This window comes from Poecile atricapillus, chromosome 15, assembly GCF_030490865.1.
Source record: "Poecile atricapillus isolate bPoeAtr1 chromosome 15, bPoeAtr1.hap1, whole genome shotgun sequence".
NCBI classification, from domain to species: domain Eukaryota; kingdom Metazoa; phylum Chordata; class Aves; order Passeriformes; family Paridae; genus Poecile; species Poecile atricapillus.
Window position 1 is genome coordinate 12,039,495 of NC_081263.1, and position 16,979 is coordinate 12,056,473.

Sequence of the window (16,979 nt, forward strand, 5' to 3'; positions counted from 1 at the left end):
TTGCCCCTCCCCACAGCATTGGGCTGGAGCCTGGACTCTGCAGATGAAAACTCTTCCTCTGCATCTTCCAGCTCACCATGTGGGCAGGTCTTGCCAAATGCAGCTCCTCAGCCTGTGCTCTGGAAGGAAATCACTGTAAACTGCTCATGACCTGTTCCAGAAAGAAGCCTAAAGGTGGGAGGGGGAACAGCCAGAGGAGGTGGCTTCTGCAGGTGACACCTGGCAGCTTCCAGAGCACTGCAGAAATGAGTTTCACTCTCCAGCTGTTGTTCTTTCCCAAGCACATCCAACTGATGCTCTCAAATCTGTAGTTTAGCACATTTTACAGCCTCAGGCCTCTTCCTGCAGGTCAGTAAAGCTTTGCCTCCCTCTTGTTTCCAGGCCACTTGCTGAGCACAGCAGAGGTGGAGTCGGCGCTGGTGGAGCACGCGGCGGTGGCCGAGGCTGCCGTGGTCAGCCACCCCCACCCCCTGAAGGGCGAGTGCCTCTACTGCTTTGTGACCCTGAGAGAGGGCCACGAGTTCACCAAGAACCTCACAGATGAGCTCAAAAAACAAGGTAGCAACAGCCAAATATTGGGGAGCAGGCAGGGGGAGGACAGGTGATGGTGGGGTTAAGGGCTTGGGTGCCTGCCTGTGGTCTGGGGAATGCAGCGTGGACAACTGCTACAAGGTGCCTCTGATTACAGAGCATGGCTGACAAAGACTAAAATTAGTTCTCCTGGCCTGTGGCTGCTCATGTGATGCCATGTCTGTTTTGTGGGAGCTGGCAGCCCTGTGAGGGGTGCTCTGCAGGCTTTTGTTTGCAGTAGGGCTTTCCCTGGCAGACTGGGACATCCTGAGAGGATCATGGGGTTTCTTTAGGGTAGTGCTCTGCGTGTTTGTGCTCTGCTCTCAAGGAGCTGTTTCACTGCAAACTGCACCATTGAATAAATGAAACAAATCTGTGGCAGCTTCTTCTCTGGAGGAGCCCAAGAGTGAATCAATCTTTGTTCTATCAGAATGGTCATGGTGTTGGTTGTAGCCATTAGGGAGGTCTCTGAAAGATGGATGGAATGAAGGAAGGAGTGCTCTCACTGTTGAGGAGATGTGCTTATGGCCCTGTTGGCATTGCAGGTCTTGCTGTCCTGTCTCCGCTGTGTGGAGGCTCAGGTGCAGCAGCCCTGCCAGGTGTCCAGCAGCTTGGCTCTGTGTCTTAACCTTCTGTCCTGACTGAAAAGGATGTGTGGCTTCTCCTTGTCCTTACAGTGAAAATCTCTTTTTTTTTCAGTCAGAGAAAAAATCGGGCCCATAGCAACACCTGATTACATCCAGCATGCCCCCAGCCTGCCCAAAACCCGTTCAGGTGAGCTCCAGGGATGGTGCTGGGGAGTTCTGGGCACTTCCTACCAGTGGAAGTTGATCAGCCTGCACTGCTTTGTCCAGGGCTGCTCAGATTAGGGGAGGTGCAAGCTCAAGGGTGAGCAGGATGCACAGGTCTGGTACTTCCCACTTCTGCTGAGGATGCTGAAGAGATCCTGACTCCTGGGGAGAGGGACTTGTTATATGGACAGATAATGATGGACAAGGAGTGATGGCTTTAAACTGGTGGATGGCAGACAAAGAAGGAATTGTTCCCTGTGAGGGTGGGCAGGCCCTGGCACAGGGTGCCCAGAGCAGCTGTGGCTGCCCCTGGATCCCTGAAATATCCAAGGCCAGGTTGGCCAGGGCTTGGAGCAGCCTGGGATGGTGGAAGGGGTGTCCCTGTGCATGGCAGGGGGTTGGAAAGAGATGATCTTTAACGTCCCTTCCAACCCAGACCATTTTGAGATTCTGACCCCTGCTTCCCTTTCTTGGCTGTCATTACAGGAAAGATCACCAGACGGATATTAAGGAAGATTGCCAAAAATGACCAAGATCTGGGGGACATCTCCACCTTGGCAGACCCAGGCATCATCAAACACCTTTTCAACAGCAGATGTGACACTAACCAGTAGCAGGACATGTCCCTGCTGAGCAGAACAGTGGCAGTGGCACCTGGTGCACAGGTCCCTCCAACAGCCACTGCCTGCCCGGGGAGGAAACCTTCACCTGTTGAATTGAATGTACCAATCATAGGAACGAGGAGAGTCTGGCTCTGGAGAGGCAGTGTCCATGCCCTGGATGAGGTGTCTGTCATGTTCCAGATGGATGTCACACATCTGAGGGTCGGCCTGGTGCACAGAGGGACTCATCCTCCTCCCTTTTCAGCACCTCGTTCTTGATTTTAATTTAATTTGGGGGTGGGGGGTGGCGGGGGGGAAGAGGGTGTTAATTTACTTTATGTCCTGGAGGGGCCCTGGCACCTTGGGCACAGTGGGAAGGAGCTTTGGGGGCTGGAGGGGAAGTGGTGCTGGAGTTACTCAATGCAGGCAGGCCTGGGAGGGGCATCCACCACTGCCCACAGGGCAGCTGAGCTTCCTTCTGTCCTCGGAGTGCTGCAAGCTGCAGGAGCACTGCAGCAGCCACATCATCACTGCACAGCTGTGCTCATCCTGCATCCACAGCTTCCCAGAGCCTCCAGGGCAGTGGGGCAAGGCTCCAGGGAGTTCTGGGCTTTAAACAGGTTTTTTTGGGCAATCTGATACCAAGATCTGCTGCTTCCCCACTGTGCTGTGCCAGCTGGTGCGTTGTCCCCAGTCCAGGGTCCTTCACTGGCCAGGGACACTGCAGGGAGCCAGGAAGGGAAAGGCCTTGCTGTGACATGTCCCATGGAGCCCTGGTTCCTCCAGCCCTGCTGCCACCAGCTCACAGCTGAACCAGAGCTGGAGCAGCTGGATGCTCCTTTTGTGTCCTGGGGGAGGACTGGGAGCTGTTACACCAAAGGATGGAGGGGAAGTGGAGCCAGGCAGAGGCATCTTCCCCATGGCACCATGACCACTGCTACAGCAGAGAAACCAAGGCAGGCAGGGCTGTGGGAGCCCTACACATCTCATCAGGAAAAATGGTGGGAGATGTTAAAAGTCAATGTTTGCTTAAATCTGACACGGCTTAAGGATGATGAGAGCTAAAGGCCCCCAAACCTTTTCCCCAAGAGCCTGACCACCACCAGGGTCCTGCCAAAGCCATCCTTCCTCCAGTGAAGGACATTTAACTTCAGCCAGAGCTGAGCTGGGGCTGATACCTCCTTTGCAATGTCTCTATGAAACCTGCATGTGAACTGTTTGATTTTGCACTTAAACCAAAGGAGAATTGGGCTTTAAAATTTGCTGCAACAGCTGTTCTGGGGAGTGCCAGTGGACAGGGATTACCTGCAACCTGAGCTGATTTGGGGCTGGAAAGGAGGGGCAGCTGCCTCTGGGTTGGGGTGCTCTGGTGGGCTGTTGGCCAAGTCCCAAATCTCACTTGTTACCTGCTGCTCTCACTGGCACAGCACCTGTGTCACCTGTAACCTCGGTGCCTGCCTGCATCCCATGTGTCCCCACAGCTCTGAACCACTGGATTGTGCCACCTTGGTGACAAGGATTCCTACATCATCGTTCCTCCTGTTACTCTTTGTCAGCTACGTCATTTTGGCTGGAAAACAGCGAGAATTTAATGCAAAATGGAATAAAATTCAAGAAAACAAAATGGAAATAGGTGTGGAGTGTGTGTGGGTGGGAGGTGCTTGTGTGCTGTTGAGTCCAGGGTGCTCAGTGCAGTTGGCCTGGCCATGCCAGAAACCAGGATTGGCTTTTGGGATGGGGAGGGGCAGGTTCCTGCCAGCATACTGTGCTGGCTGTGCCTCAGTTTCTCCCTGGCTCCAGCCAGTGCTGCTCCAAGGCCCATGGAAAGCACAAGATGGTGTGACACCACCCCCCTCATGCAGTGCCAGGGAGCTGGGTGAGGAGGCTCAGGGCTGTCAGCACAGCTCAGGGCTGCCTCACCTCCACCCTGGGCCTGGTCCCCTTCCAGACACAGCCATGGATCTCTGCACACCTGGCCAGGTGTGCCCCTGGGCTCAGACAAACCCGGCACAAACAACAGTCAGATTGCACATTCCTTTTAATCTCTGGCTTGGGGTAATCAATCCCCCAACAAAACACCCAGGAATCCCAGTTTCAGTCACACTTGAAGAATGGAGCAGTTTCCCAGGTGACTGATTGGTGATTGATGCCGCAGCAGCAAAGAGCCAGCAGGGCTGTCACTCAGCACATCCATTCTGCAGGAGTTCTGCCTTTGTGCTGCTTCTGGCACTCAGCACATCCATTCTGCAGGAATTCTGCTTTTTGTGCTGGTTCTGCCACTCAGCACATCCATTCTGCAGGAATTCTGCTTTTGTGCTGGTTCTGTGTAACTGACAGGGCTGGGCTGAGGCTGCCTGGGCTCTTCACTGCCAGAAAGGTGCAGCTTTTAGGGCTGATGAGGAAAGGGGGCTGGAGGAAGAAGACCTTGAGCAGGAGAGCCCACACTCCTCCACTGCTGTGCTGTTCCCACTGATCCATGAAACCCAGAGGGAGCCACATCTCCCCACCTGCTGGTGCTGGTCCCAGAGTAAGGTGCTTGGAGCTGGGGCTGTGCTGCTCAGCCTCCCCTGCAAGTCCTTTGCTTCCTCACCACATTGCTCCCAGTCTCAGCAGGACCATTCCCAAGGCTGGTGCTCCCTGACAGGAAGACACTCAGTGATTTGCAGTGGGATGCACTGGCACAAACCCAGGGTGATTTGGCATTTATCAACACACAGAAGGTTCCAGTTCACTGCTGCCATGGGAGCTGCCTCCATTTCTGAGGGATTCTCACACCAGCCTGTGGAGATCTGTTGGACAGGGCTGCAGGAGGCAGCAGGAGCCTGCCCTGCACCCTGCACTGCTGCCTGCCCTGTGTGGCACAGAGGCATTGCTTGGGATGAGCACCCAGTCCAATAAAACAGGACTTGGGCAAAACAAAAGGAAGCAAGAGGCCCTTGGGCAGATTACCCAGAGCAGCTGTGCCTGGGGCAGGAACCCTGAGGATCCTCAGGGACAGGGGAAAAGAGAAACGAGGACAGCAGCAGCACAGGAAGGAGGACTGGAGGGCCATGGTGAGTGGAGCTGGGCTCTCCTCTTTAAGCTGGTGAGCACTGAGGCACTGGATGAAGATAAAGGCTGATACTTGCCCATCCACCTTTCTCCTCTCATTCCTTAGGCTGTGTGTATCTCCAGAGATCATGCAGCATCAAGGAGCAGCACAAAGGCCTGGTGTGGCACTTTGACCCTTTGCTCTGTGTCCCCCTGCCCCCAGGCCAGGCTCCAAGGGAACATCCAGAAGAACCCTGCAGTCCTGGGAGTCACAGCTGGGCTGTGCCCAGGGCAGGGCCCCCTGAGCAGGCAGAGCAAGGGAATTCTTCTTCCTGAAGGAGGAATCACCAGAAGCAGCTGGGGCTGGCACCTTTGAGCAGTTGCATCACACACTCCCTCCTCACAGCCTCCAGCACGTCAGACCTCAGCAAGCACACCCTAAGGAGAAATCCCTGGGGCAGATCAGCTCTTCAGGCAGCAGAGAGGAGGGTGAGGCTGTGGCTCCTCACACCAGGTACGGTGTGTCCAGCACAGCCACCCCGGCTGCCACGCCGCCGTCCGCGTGCTCGATGGCCTTGGTGCGCAGGAGGTGACCGGCGGCCTGGTTCAGCACCAGCTCCTGGCCCTGCCTGCAAAGGAGAGGCAAACTGAGCCCTGCAGAGCACAGAGCTCGTGGCATTTCTCTGGTGCAGCAGGATGCACCTTCCCTGTCAGCACCCAGGGCAGGGCAGAGCCCCAGGGCTAACAGTGGGGCCCTGCAGTGGTGGCTGCACTGGCCCTTCTGCAAATGGGCAGTGCCAGGGGCTGAATGCTGCCAGAGCACCTCTGTTCCCAAAACTGTGTGAAAAGGACTTTCATTTATACCCTATGGGAACATGGCTATGAGGGTTTTAAACAAAAGCAGCTCCTCTAAGGGCTGAACAGGCATTAGGCCTTCAGGTATTTCAGAGATCACCAGGCTTCAAAAAAGCCACACATGTGGCTGCATCCAGAAGCCAAGAAGTGCTCCCAGAAATCAGGGATGAGACACATCAATCCCAAGATCTCATTACACCAGTAAGTGCCAGCACGAGCCCTGTGGTTTTCCAGCAGCTCATTTGGCAGCAGGTTCAGAGCAGCAGCTCAGCGTGTGCACACGTACTCAGAGCTGCTGCCAGGGGCACAGACTGAACGGTCACATCTGTCCCCTGCACCTGCACGTCCTCAGACATCTGTCCTGTGGCTGTGCTTGGGCAGCACAGAGGACAAAACACTCCTGCATCAGGAGCAGGGAACTCCCTGGAACACAAGCTCATTCCTCACCTCACATAGACACCAAAGATCCCGAGCTCAGAGATGCACTTGGACATTTGGAGGGGACTGTGAGCCCTCAGCAAGTAATTCAGTGCTGGCTGGGGTTTGATCTTATCCATCAAGATGTAGGAGGTTCTCTCAGGGCTGTCTTTGATCTTCTCCAGAACCTCCCTGAGCTCTTCACCATAGAGGTTGTTCCCTGGCAAAAAAACCAGCACATCAAGCCCTTCCAAAACAGCAGAAGCCTCTGGCCCCTGCAATGTGGCCCTGGCAGCCCAAATAACCCAGCCTTTGTCTCCCCAGGTGCTGCCTGGGCTCTCCACACCCAGCACCAGAGCCTTGGGAGCTCCTCCAGGAGCAGCACTGCCTTAGTGGCAGGACCAGTCCCCATGGCTATGAGTAATCACAAGCCACCCTTTATCCCTCAGCACAAGACCAGGAGCTGGTACAGAGCTACTGCCTGTCCCAAATACATCACAAAGCCCCATGGAACCCCCAGGGGCCCAGCCCAGCTCACACCTCCACAGCCCAGATCATACCTCCACCTTCACGCTGAGGCTTCAGCACAAAGCGGTCGGGGTCAGCGATGGCTGTGGCAGCTATTTTGTCACCTTCTTCACCCTGGAAGGAAAGGATGGAAACAGGTGGACATCAGGAATAATTTCTTCATTGACAGGGTGGTTTTACACTGGAATGAGCTGGATGGAGTCACCACCCCTGGAGGTGTTCAAGGAATGAGGGGACGTGGCACTCAGTGTCTAGTTGGTAATGTGGTGTTTGGTCAAAGACTGGACTATACCATCCTGGAGGGCTTTTCCAACCTAAATGATGCCTTTTGCCAACAGCAAAGCATCAGGGAGCAGCAGGGGCTCCTCAGCAGATCCCTCTGAGCAGAGGCATCAAATTCCCCAAGGAGCACAACAAAGCCCTCTCTCCTCAACCAAAGGGCACAGGTGTGCATGTCCATTCCCTCTCCAGCCCCGCTCCCACTCACCTGGTCCAGGGAGTAGAGTCCTGCAAAGGTGGCTCTGATGCGAGCGATGGCCTCGGGGCAGCCGGGCAGCAGCTTCTCCAGCGTCCCCGGCCGGCTCAGCTCCTGCTGCACCTTCTTGGTGCCCGCCAGCTGCGTGGCAATGTCGGGACACTTCACCGCCCGCGACCTCTCCAGCAGCAGCCGCGCCTCCCAGTTCTGAGGCAGCGAAGGAGCAACCACCCCGTGAGGATTAAAAAAACACACAAAAGGTTTGCTCTGCTCTTTTCTGTGCAGTTATCGACATATGGTTTGTCTCCTCCCTGCCTGCTGGCAGGGACAGGGGGTGGGAGTAGCACTCCAGAGAAAAGCAGACATGAATTTCCCACCACCTCTGGGAGCAGCACGGTCAAACGAACCCACTGCCTGCTCCTTCCCCAGCTTGGGCAGTGCTGCCACCTCCAGACAGCAGCTAGCTCTGCTCTGTGCTATTATTACCTGCAGCCCGATCGTGCTGAGAGCACAGATCTGCAGACCAAGTCTGAAACCTTTAAGCAGGTGTTCATACCTGCGTTAACCCCTCTTGTACTGAAGCAATTCAGTGCTGCACTAAGGGATCACCCCCAGGAGAAGAAAGCCACCCATGTTTCTTACTGCAGGGTCACCACCTGACCTCTGGGGTCACAGCTTCAGAGCTCTCAGCCACAGCGGGCAGGACTGACCCCACCCTGACAGGGCAGCTGCCCCTGGGATTATTTTGAGCTCCCTGGGCAGTGCCCAGCTGGTGGTTTCTGGGGCAGGGAGGGGGGTACTCACCTGCTGGTCGTAGACCTGGGGCACGTAGCCCTCTCTGTAATACACCACTGCAACCTCCTGGCCGTCCCTGGAATGGAAACCAGAATGGAAAGCCAGGCCAGGCCCTGCCCCATCCCAGCACCAAGGCAGGGAAATCACAGCCCCTGCCCCTTCTCCTTGGCCTCTGGCTTTCCTGCTCCTGCCTGGCTCTGCCAGAGCAAGCTGAACACTGCAAGCCCTGGCTCCTCTCCACTGAACCACAGCTTGGCCTGTCCCAAGACACAAGGAGCTGACACCCAGTCTGTGCTCTAACCAAAGACTCAATAATTCTGACACCCAGCTCAGCAGACAGGTAAGCACTTCATTTTAAACAGCTTTTACCCCACACTGGCCTGGAGGGCTCAACCTGGAGAAAAGGAGGCTCAGGGGGCCCTTCTGGCTCTGCACAATCCCTGGCAGGAGGAAACAGCCAGGGGGGTCGGGCTCTGCTCCCAGGGAACAGCGACAGGAGGAGAGGGAACAGCCTCAGGCTGGGCCAGGGGAGGTTTAAACTGGAGATTAGGGAAAAACCTCTTCAGTGAAAGGGTGGTCAAGCACTAGGACAGGTGGCACAGGGCAGTGGAAGGACTTGAAGATGTGAGGCTGTGGCACCTGGAGGACATGTTCAGTGGTGCTGGGTTATAGGTTGGACTTGATCTCAGAGGTCTTTTCCAACCTAAACAGCTCTGTGATTCTGTGATTCTTGAAGCTGGAGGGAACAAGGTTCTCCTGTGGCAATTCAAGGTAGGACTCAACAACCTGAGAGGCACCAAACCAGCCTGCCAGGGCTGGGCTGGCAGCACAGCCCAAACTTTGGCCTCAAAACTGTGCACTTGGTCTGGGAGCTGCTGGCAGGCAGACAGGAGGCATCCAGCAGTGACAGGGGAGGATGCTCAGGAGGAAACACAACTCTCCCCTCAATTATTCAGCCATGACAAATATATTCATTAATTAAACACAGCACAGACCCCAAAGGTCAAACCATGATAAAATCAGCCTCACTATAGAAAAATCACTGTCATGAAACCACGTGTTCCCTTAGGCTCATACAGCTCCCAGAACATTACCTGGAAATAGGACAAGCGTCACTCTTGGGACAAACTGGGAGTCTGTGATCCTCCCGTCCTGGTCTCCACAGGGAGCAGGCAAGACACAGTGAGTTCAAACTCAAGAGATCCCCAAAGGACATGGAATGCTTCCTCCTCCAGCACTAACAACCCAGCCCAGCTCCCACTGGCAGAGCAGCACATGAACAGTAAACAGGAAATGGCTCTGTGGAATAGCCAGGGCTGCTCAGAGCAGACCTTTGTGGAGGAGGTAAAGATCCAACAGAGCAATGAAGGCTGAAGCCTGAAGGAAGGAGGGACTGATGTGTGTCTGTGTGAACACAAAACCACCTCAGCTCCAAGAGGAAGCAGCAGCCTGCAGCTCAGACAATCACTACTTACACTCAGCTTTGGCTGCAAGCTGCCACTGGCAGCCCCGTGTGCCCCAGAGGCGGCGGGAATGCGCACCTTGGCTCATACTCACACATACAGCCTCCTGCTGGCATCCAGGGAGCCCTGCTCAAACACGTCCCGGAACCGCTTCCTGACCACACCGATATTCCTGCCAAGAGGAGCGTGACAGTCACCAGCCTGGGCACAGCTACTCGTGCAAATCACGCGTGGAATCGGTGGCTGCAGCAAGGAGGATCTGTAGGTTCCTTCACAAATAGCTTCAGGCTTTGTGCTATGGAGCCACAGAAATCCTACAGCCCAAAAGCCTCCCTGTTTAGGAACCCATCCTATGTTTCCTATGATCTGTCAGCGGTTTGCTCGGCTTTCCATACCAGAAACTGAACTGTCTCCTTCCTTTCCCATCCCAGGAAAATTCAAATTTTACCTGTTCCAAAGCTCATTTTCTATACAACGCTGATCAAAAATATTCCTCTGGACTTCTTCCACCAGAAACATCACCACAGCCCTGGAAGAGACACCAAGGACATCATTAAACCCATAAACACTCCACATGCTCCTAGCTGGATCACCAGCTTTCCCTCTCTGTGATTGAGGCTCCCTGCACTGCTCCTGTTCATGTTCTCCTCCTCTGTCCTTACCTTTGGGACCCGTAGAGCTCCCAGGCTTTGGCAATCCCCAAGGCCAGCCCCTTTGCTGGGTTGTTGGGCAGCAGGTGTGACGCCTCCTCGGTCTTTCCCAGCACTTGCAACACCAACCTGTGGAACACAAACGCTGTAAATGCCACGTCCATGCCCAGCTGGAGCAAGGGAGCAGCCTGGAGAGCACAGGGGCCATGCAGTGCAGCTGCTGCCAGAGGTGCTCCTCACCTGTGGACGTCGGCGGTGCGGGAGGTGAGCCCCGCGAAGCTGGCAGCAATGGTGTTTATTTCTATCTGCCTCAGAGCTGCTGCGCCATCCAGCCCACAGTCAAACATGTAATCTGAGCGGTTGATGCCCAAAAACACAGTCTGGAACACAGGGAGGGGAGCTCCTGTTGCCTTTAACTGCAAATCCTTTGATGACCTTGCTTCAAAATCCTCCCCAGGCAGATCCAGTCAGAGAATCCCAGAAAGCTTTGGGTTGGAAGGGACTTTAAAAACCATCTCATCCCAGCCTCTGCAGTGGGCAGGGACACCTTCCACTAGACCAGGTTGCTCCAAGCCCTGTCCAACCTGGCCTTGACTATTTTCAGGGATGGGACAGCCACAGCGTCTCTGGGCAACCTGTGCCAGCACCTCACCACCTGCACAGTAAATTTCCTAATATCTCATGTAAACCTGTTCAGTGTCAGTTTGAAGCCATTCCCTCTTGTCCTGTCACCCTCAGTTTGATAAAAGCCACTGCAGGTCACACACCTGGGTGCTCTGCCCCCTGCCCAGGGCCCACAGCCCTCCCAGAGCTCCAGAGGAGTTCCCAACACTCCTGAGAGTAAAGGAGCTTCTGCAGGGATGGCCTGGCTGGTGCAGCTCCTGCCCACTCTGAGGCTCCCAGAGGACAAACCAGATGAAATCCTCCTTCTCCAGGCCAGGCTGTTTCCAGCAGCACCAGCCAAAGAGCTCAGCTGTTCAACAGGACAAGGTCCTGGGCTCACCAGCTGAGACAAGACATTACAGCGCAGGGAGTGACCAGCCTGGGACAGCTCAGAGTCCACAGTGCCAAAGCTTGCTGCCAGAGGCCAGGCAGCCCCACCACAATGCCAAGGGGCACAGATAACTGGGATCCCCTGACAAGGTACCTGAGCCAAGCCTTCCTCCAAAACCTGCATGTAGATTCTGAAGAGTCGAGCTGTGAAGTCGTCTACCTTGATGGTGCTAGAGAGAAACACAGACCACGTCAGCCCCCTGCTGCTGTCACAGAGGAACAAGAAAATAATTTTTTTCTGCAGAAAAAGCCCTTAGCAGGGGCATTCTCCAGCACAAAGAGCAGGGCTGGGACTCAACAGTGCTGTAGCACTGTCAAAAACCTCCCCATGAATGCTCAGTGCAAAACCACAACACAAACCCAGTTTGCCAAGCACAGCCACTCCACAAAAGGCCCTCCTGTGCAGAGGTGACTCACTGGCAGGGCAGAGATGGGACAAGTAAAGGCAAAGAAATGCAGCAGAATTCTGCAGGTTCAGGGAAGAAACCACAGCTCTCTCTGTGCCTGGACATGCAGTTCAGAGAAGCTTCACAAGCTTCATCCGATCCTCCTGTCCTGTCAGGCTCCAAACCCCACACACTGTGGCCCTGCTAGAGTACATCTGGCTTCTCCTCAGGGCCCCAAATCCCTGAGCAGCACCTCCAGGGAGCTGCCCTGGCACAGGGCAGGCACCTGAGCACAAGCCCCAGGCGCTGCATTCTTTAACCACAGGTACAAACATGTCCCCACAAGCTCGGGCTGCAGCCAGCTCTGCAACAGGCACAAGCATTGGAACAGTTCCAAGGGGTCAGGCTTTAACAAAACAAAAGGATGCTGGAAAACAGCCTCCTCTGCTCTGTCCCAGTGCCAGAGGCAGCAGCATGTGCACACGCAGCACAGAACAGGCAGTGGGAAGGGAAGAGGGATTTGTGGAAGCATCAGCCCCACAATCATGAGTGACAAAGTCAGGGATGGTCACTCCAGCCCAGGGCAACAGCCACAGATAAACTCAGCAGAACCCAGCAGCCAGAGCTGGACAGTCCAGAGCTTGTGGCTGGGAAAGAGGGATGGAGAGTGTGGAAACAGAACAGACACCTCCTTTTCATCACTGCTGCAGCAGTGGTTAACCAGGTGGTTACTGGACAGACACAGGCAGATGCAGAGTAAGACTAAAAGAGACTCCTAAATCCAGGACTCAAAGACTCCAGTGATTTGCATTTAAGGCCCAAGAGGCCAAAAGTATGAATTCACAAGCCTGAAAAAGTGGCAAAGTTGAAGATCATTGCAGGGAATCAGGTCTTGGCCAGATGTCCCATTTTCTGGGGCCCAAGAAGACCTCAGAAAGGTAGGGATGCCAGAAAGGTGATAAAGGCTTTACATTTAAAATATTTCATTAAAATGCAACATGCAAAAACATTACCTGGCCAGAGTTTGCTCCAGGAATTCTTTGTTTTGACTGACAGCATCCACCAGCAGGTTAAAATCCTGCTGGACAGCGTAGGCTTGTTCAAACAAGGCCCGTGGCACTGCGGAGGGGAGCAGCGTGAAGGGCGCGTAATTCACCACCTGCAAGCAGGGATGCAGCACAGCAGTCAGGTCTGGGCGACTGAAGAGGAGCTGAGGAGGTGCTTCCTCTGCTTGTCTGAAGGCTGAAGCCACCCCCAGCCCTGTGGGCACATAACTTTGCAGGGTTCTGCTTTATGAAGCACCCGCAGGGTACTGCTGCTCCAGCGTCTGGGCTGGGCTGAGTGCCTCCCCCTGTGTCCATGTGAACTGGACAGCACTGCCTCCAGAGCTTCTCAGGGGCAGAGAAAAGATCAATTTGCCAGTCCTGGGCTCTGGGTGTCAGATACTTGTTTTGATCCCTGCTCAGTGACTCCAGAGCCTTGGCTCATCCCACATCTCAGGCACGGGGTCACACTCAAAGTCCATATATTACACTGTAGAGAAGTTTCTAATTCCCCTGGATTTGTACATGAAACAAGGGACACTGGCAGTGTGTTTGGTGTCTCCCCCAAGGCTCCCTCTTCCTCTCACCCTTTGAGATCACTCAGAGCCCTGACCTGACATCAAGGAGCAGTGCCATGGTGAAGACCTGTCTCCTTGTACCCCTTGTGCCAGCTGCCTGCTCGTCCCCAGGCTCCTCAGGGACCTTCCCCAATGGTGCCCCACCCCTCCTGCACAGGGGTACTCTTCCCCTGAGACCCCTCATGGCATTCTGCTCCAACAGGCTGAGCCTCCCACCCCAGCCATCCGCCAGGGATCGCCCAGAGGCAAATCTCACCCACCAGCCACCTCCACCCGTGTCACCTCACCCCAGCTATGAGACAAAGGCTGACTGTAGCTGGGAACATGCCAAAAGCAGAGGCCCCTCCGTGAGGCTCTCCTCCGGTTCAAAGGTTCATATGGGTGATGAGAGGCTGGGAAAGGGATTAACTCCCAGCACCACAACAGGCAACTTCCTAAACCGTCCCAGATCCATCCCTCTCCTTGGAAAAAGGAGTCTGTACGGCAGGGCTGTCCCTTGGGGAGCTGCGCCCATCATCGGGATGGGCTGTGAGCCGCAGCCCCAGCGAAGGGACAGTGCAGGTTGTCCCTCGAGGAGCCGCTCCCGGCGAAGGGCTCAGGGACCCCCAGCACGGCAGCGGCTCCTCCCCGCGCTGTGCACTCACATCCGAGGCGTGGGGCTGCTCCCCGGTCCGCATCAGCACCCCCGCCAGCAGCGCCGCGTCCACCGCCACCGCCGCCGCGTCCCGCACGGCCACCGCGTCCCGCAGCACGTCCTGCCAGCCCGCGGCCATGGCAGCGCTGCGGCACAGCACAGCTGGGGGTCAGCAGCGCCCGTCCACAGCCCCAGCCGGGCCCGCCGGGCCCCAGAGCCCGGGCCTGACCCCCGGGCCCTGTCCCAAAAACCCCGCTCCCTGTCCCCAGCCCCTGTCCCCCAACTCCCGTGCCCTGGCCCCCGCTCCCTGACCCCCACTCCCTGTTCCCCACCCCTGTCCCCAGACCCCAACTCCCTGTCCCCAGACCCCCACTCCCTGTCCCCCACCCCTGTCCCCAGACCCCAACTCCCTGTCTCCAACCCCTGTCCCCTGACCCCCGCTCCCTGTCCCCAGACCCCCACTCCCTGTCCCCAACCCCTGTCCCCTGTCCCCAACCCCTGTCCCCTCGCCGGTCTCCGGCCCCCAGCCCATCAGTGCGCCCTGACCCCCGGCCCCTCCCTGGTACCCGCTCCCCGCTTGCCGAGCCGCAGCCTTTGGCACACCGCTGACCCCCCGAGCCCTGTGTCCCTGTCCGGCCCCAGCTCCCCACAGACCCCCGAACCCCGTGTCCCTCTCCGGCCCCAGCTCCCCACAGACCCCCGAGCCCTGTGTCCCTGTCCGGCCCCAGCTCCCCACTGACCCCCGAGCCCTGTGTCCCTCTCCGGCCCCAGCTCCCCACTGACCCCTGAGCCCTGTGTCCCTCTCCGGCCCCAGCTCCCCACTGACCCCTGAGCCCTGTGTCCCTCTCCGGCCCCAGCTCCCCACTGACCCCCGAGCCCTGTGTTCCAGTCCGAGCCCTGTGTCCCTGTCCGGCCCCAGCTCCCCACTGACCCCCGAGCCCTGTGTCCCAGTCCGAGCCCTGTGTCCCTGTCCGGCCCCAGCTCCCCACAGACCCCCGAGCCCTGTGCCCCTGTCCGGCCCCAGCTCCCCACTGACCCCCGAGCCCTGTGCCCCTGTCCGGCCCCAGCTCCCCACTGACCCCCGAGCCCTGTGCCCCTGTCCGGCCCCAGCTCCCCACTGACCCCCGAGCCCTGTGTCCCTCTCCGGCCCCACCTCCTCACTGACCCCCGAGCCCTGTGCCCCTGTCCGGCCCCAGCTCCCCACTGACCCCCGAGCCCTGTGTCCCTGTCCGGCCCCAGCTCCCCACTGACCCCCGAGCCCTGTGTTCCTCTCCGGCCCCAGCTCCCCACAGACCCCCGAGCCCCGTGCCCCTGTCCGGCCCCAGCTCCCCACAGACCCCCGGTCCTTCCCGGCGCGCCCGTTCCGCCACCCGGACCCGCTCCGGCGGCTCGGTGCGGACACTGCGGACCGCCCCGTGATTGGCCAGGCTGCGCCCCTCGCCCCGCCCCTAAGAAGATTGGCAGCTGAATAAACCAATCAGCGTAGGGAAAACGCCGCTCGTGTGCGATGCCGCGGGCCGGGGGCAGGAGGGGGAGGAGCCGCGGCGGGAGCGCTCAGCGCGCACGCGCCGGGCTGTGTCACGGGGCGCGTGACGTCATGTCGCGATATTGAGAGGGCGATGGGAGCCCTGGGGCTGCTCGCCCGCGTCTGGGGCTGCAGCTCGTGGGATCCGATCGCTGCATGCCCGGGCTGCGGGGGCCCAGAGCGATGGCAATGTCTGGCACAGAGGCCCTTTCCAGCTTCAGCGATCCGCAGTTCCCTGAGGGCACCTTCCCCTGCCGGGCCTGCGTTATCTGCTGCCCTCCCGGGAGCTGAAATTCACCCCGGGCAGGCAGGGCAGCATGCAGGAAGTGCAGGCCTGCCTTAGGAAGTGAAAGGAATTTGAAATCTCTTCACGTTTCCCGTTTCTTACCCTTTTCCTCACCCACATGGCTTTGCTGCGCTGCAGGCAGGGCCTGGGAAGGAGCTGAGCGAGGGAGCCTTAGCCCATCCCTGATGTCCCCTGATGTCCCCTGGAGCTGGGGAGCGCTCCCGGGTGTCCCCGGGGCATGTCCCTCATGGCCAGGGCAAGGAGGTGCTCCCAGCTTCTGTCCTGGGAGAAAACACAAGCTGAGATTTTCCTGGCCCTGTAGCTGGATGTGCGCTCCCGCTGCCGCGGTTCCTCAGGGGACAGGATTGCTCTCTGTCCTCCTGTCACACTGAGCCAAGTGTGGGCCTCCTCACCTGGGGACACCTGGGGAAGGGCAGATCTCAGAGCCCTTTCGTGTACTTGTAGAACGTTCATTTCCCAGCAATATGGCTTGAAATGACAGTGTGGGAAATCGAGAGGCTTCATTTTCTATTAGGAACAAGCAAAATTTAGATGTAAATAAATCAAACCCAAGCAGGTCCTTTCTACTTTTTTGTTTCAATATACAAAGGAGCTGCCAGTCCTAACTTTGAGTAGGTGTAATGAAAAGGAACAACTCTGTGTTGGTACCTCCAACACAACAGTGTAAAAAGAAACAAGATTTGTTGTCATCACAAGGCAAACATTTGTGTATCCACTGAAATAACAGCATGACCTGAGCATTTTCACAGCTCATTTAGGACAGAACTGGGAGGCTCCAACCAAAGCAGCAGGGCTGCATTTGGTTTGTGACCTGTGCTAGGAACGTTTGAAGCCACGGATGGCTGCTGAGGAGATGGGGTGTGATGCTCACGTGCAGCCAAGAGAGCAAGAGCTGGACACCAGGCTCACATCTGCATCCCAACAGGAGCCAGCCCTGTGCCCTGGCAGCCAGAGCCCCCTGTGTGCCAGGCTCACCCCGCAGCATGGGCAGCCAGGGGACCCTGCCTCTCTCCCCCACCTGCAGGGCTGCCTGCAGCTCTGGGGGCCCAGCAGGAGCAGCACGTGGAACTTCGGAGCTCCAGAGGAGGCCACAAAGTTCCTGAGGGGAGCTTCCCTATGGGGAAAGGCTGAGAAAACTGGAGCTGTTGAGGCTGGAGAAGGTTGTGTGGAGAGCTCCCAGCACCTTCCCAGTGTGTGAGAGGGCTACAGGGAAGTGGGAGAGGAATCTTTGCCAGGAACTGCAGTGACAGGACAAGGGGGAATGGGATCAAACAGAG

At 57.1% G+C, this 16,979-nt stretch overlaps 2 protein-coding genes across 4 annotated transcripts in view; one reads left to right on the plus strand and one right to left on the minus strand.

Annotated features, from left to right (window-relative positions):
- Positions 1–3,587, plus strand: part of ACSS2 (acyl-CoA synthetase short chain family member 2) — a 29,144-nt gene extending 25,557 nt beyond the window's left edge. For all 3 annotated transcript variants that reach the window (XM_058850489.1, XM_058850490.1, XM_058850491.1), the window contains 3 exons: positions 382–558; positions 1,270–1,344; positions 1,848–3,587. In XM_058850489.1, coding sequence (XP_058706472.1) covers positions 382–558; positions 1,270–1,344; positions 1,848–1,975 — 380 coding nt within the window. In that variant the 3' untranslated portion in view covers positions 1,976–3,587. The remainder of the gene's footprint in view (positions 1–381; positions 559–1,269; positions 1,345–1,847) is intronic.
- Positions 3,588–3,983: 396 nt separating this feature from the next.
- Positions 3,984–15,311, minus strand: GSS (glutathione synthetase). Its single transcript, XM_058850598.1, has 13 exons — positions 15,208–15,311; positions 13,881–14,016; positions 12,629–12,774; positions 11,324–11,399; positions 10,417–10,556; positions 10,189–10,305; positions 9,975–10,055; positions 9,621–9,698; positions 8,073–8,139; positions 7,281–7,475; positions 6,826–6,907; positions 6,296–6,485; positions 3,984–5,622 (listed from the first exon to the last, which is right to left on the minus strand). The coding sequence occupies exons 2-13, from the start codon at positions 14,007–14,009 to the stop codon at positions 5,499–5,501; spliced, it is 1,425 nt and encodes a 474-aa protein (XP_058706581.1). The 5' UTR covers positions 14,010–14,016; positions 15,208–15,311; the 3' UTR covers positions 3,984–5,498.
- Between the last annotated feature and the right edge of the window lie 1,668 nt (positions 15,312–16,979).

What these genes read in the sequence shown, in the direction of transcription:
- GSS (XM_058850598.1), bottom strand. Translation starts at nt 14,009, where the DNA reads ATGGCCGCGGGCTGGCAGGACGTGCTGCGGGACGCGGTGGCCGTGCGG. An exon ending in TGGAGGAAGGCTTGGCTCAG is followed by an intron (nt 10,557 to 11,323) that starts GTACCTTGTCAG and finishes CCTGTGTTCCAG; the next exon opens with ACTGTGTTTTTGGGCATCAA. An exon ending in ATCTTTGGTGTCTATGTGAG is followed by an intron (nt 5,623 to 6,295) that starts GTGAGGAATGAG and finishes TCTCCTTTGCAG; the next exon opens with GCAGGGCCAGGAGCTGGTGC.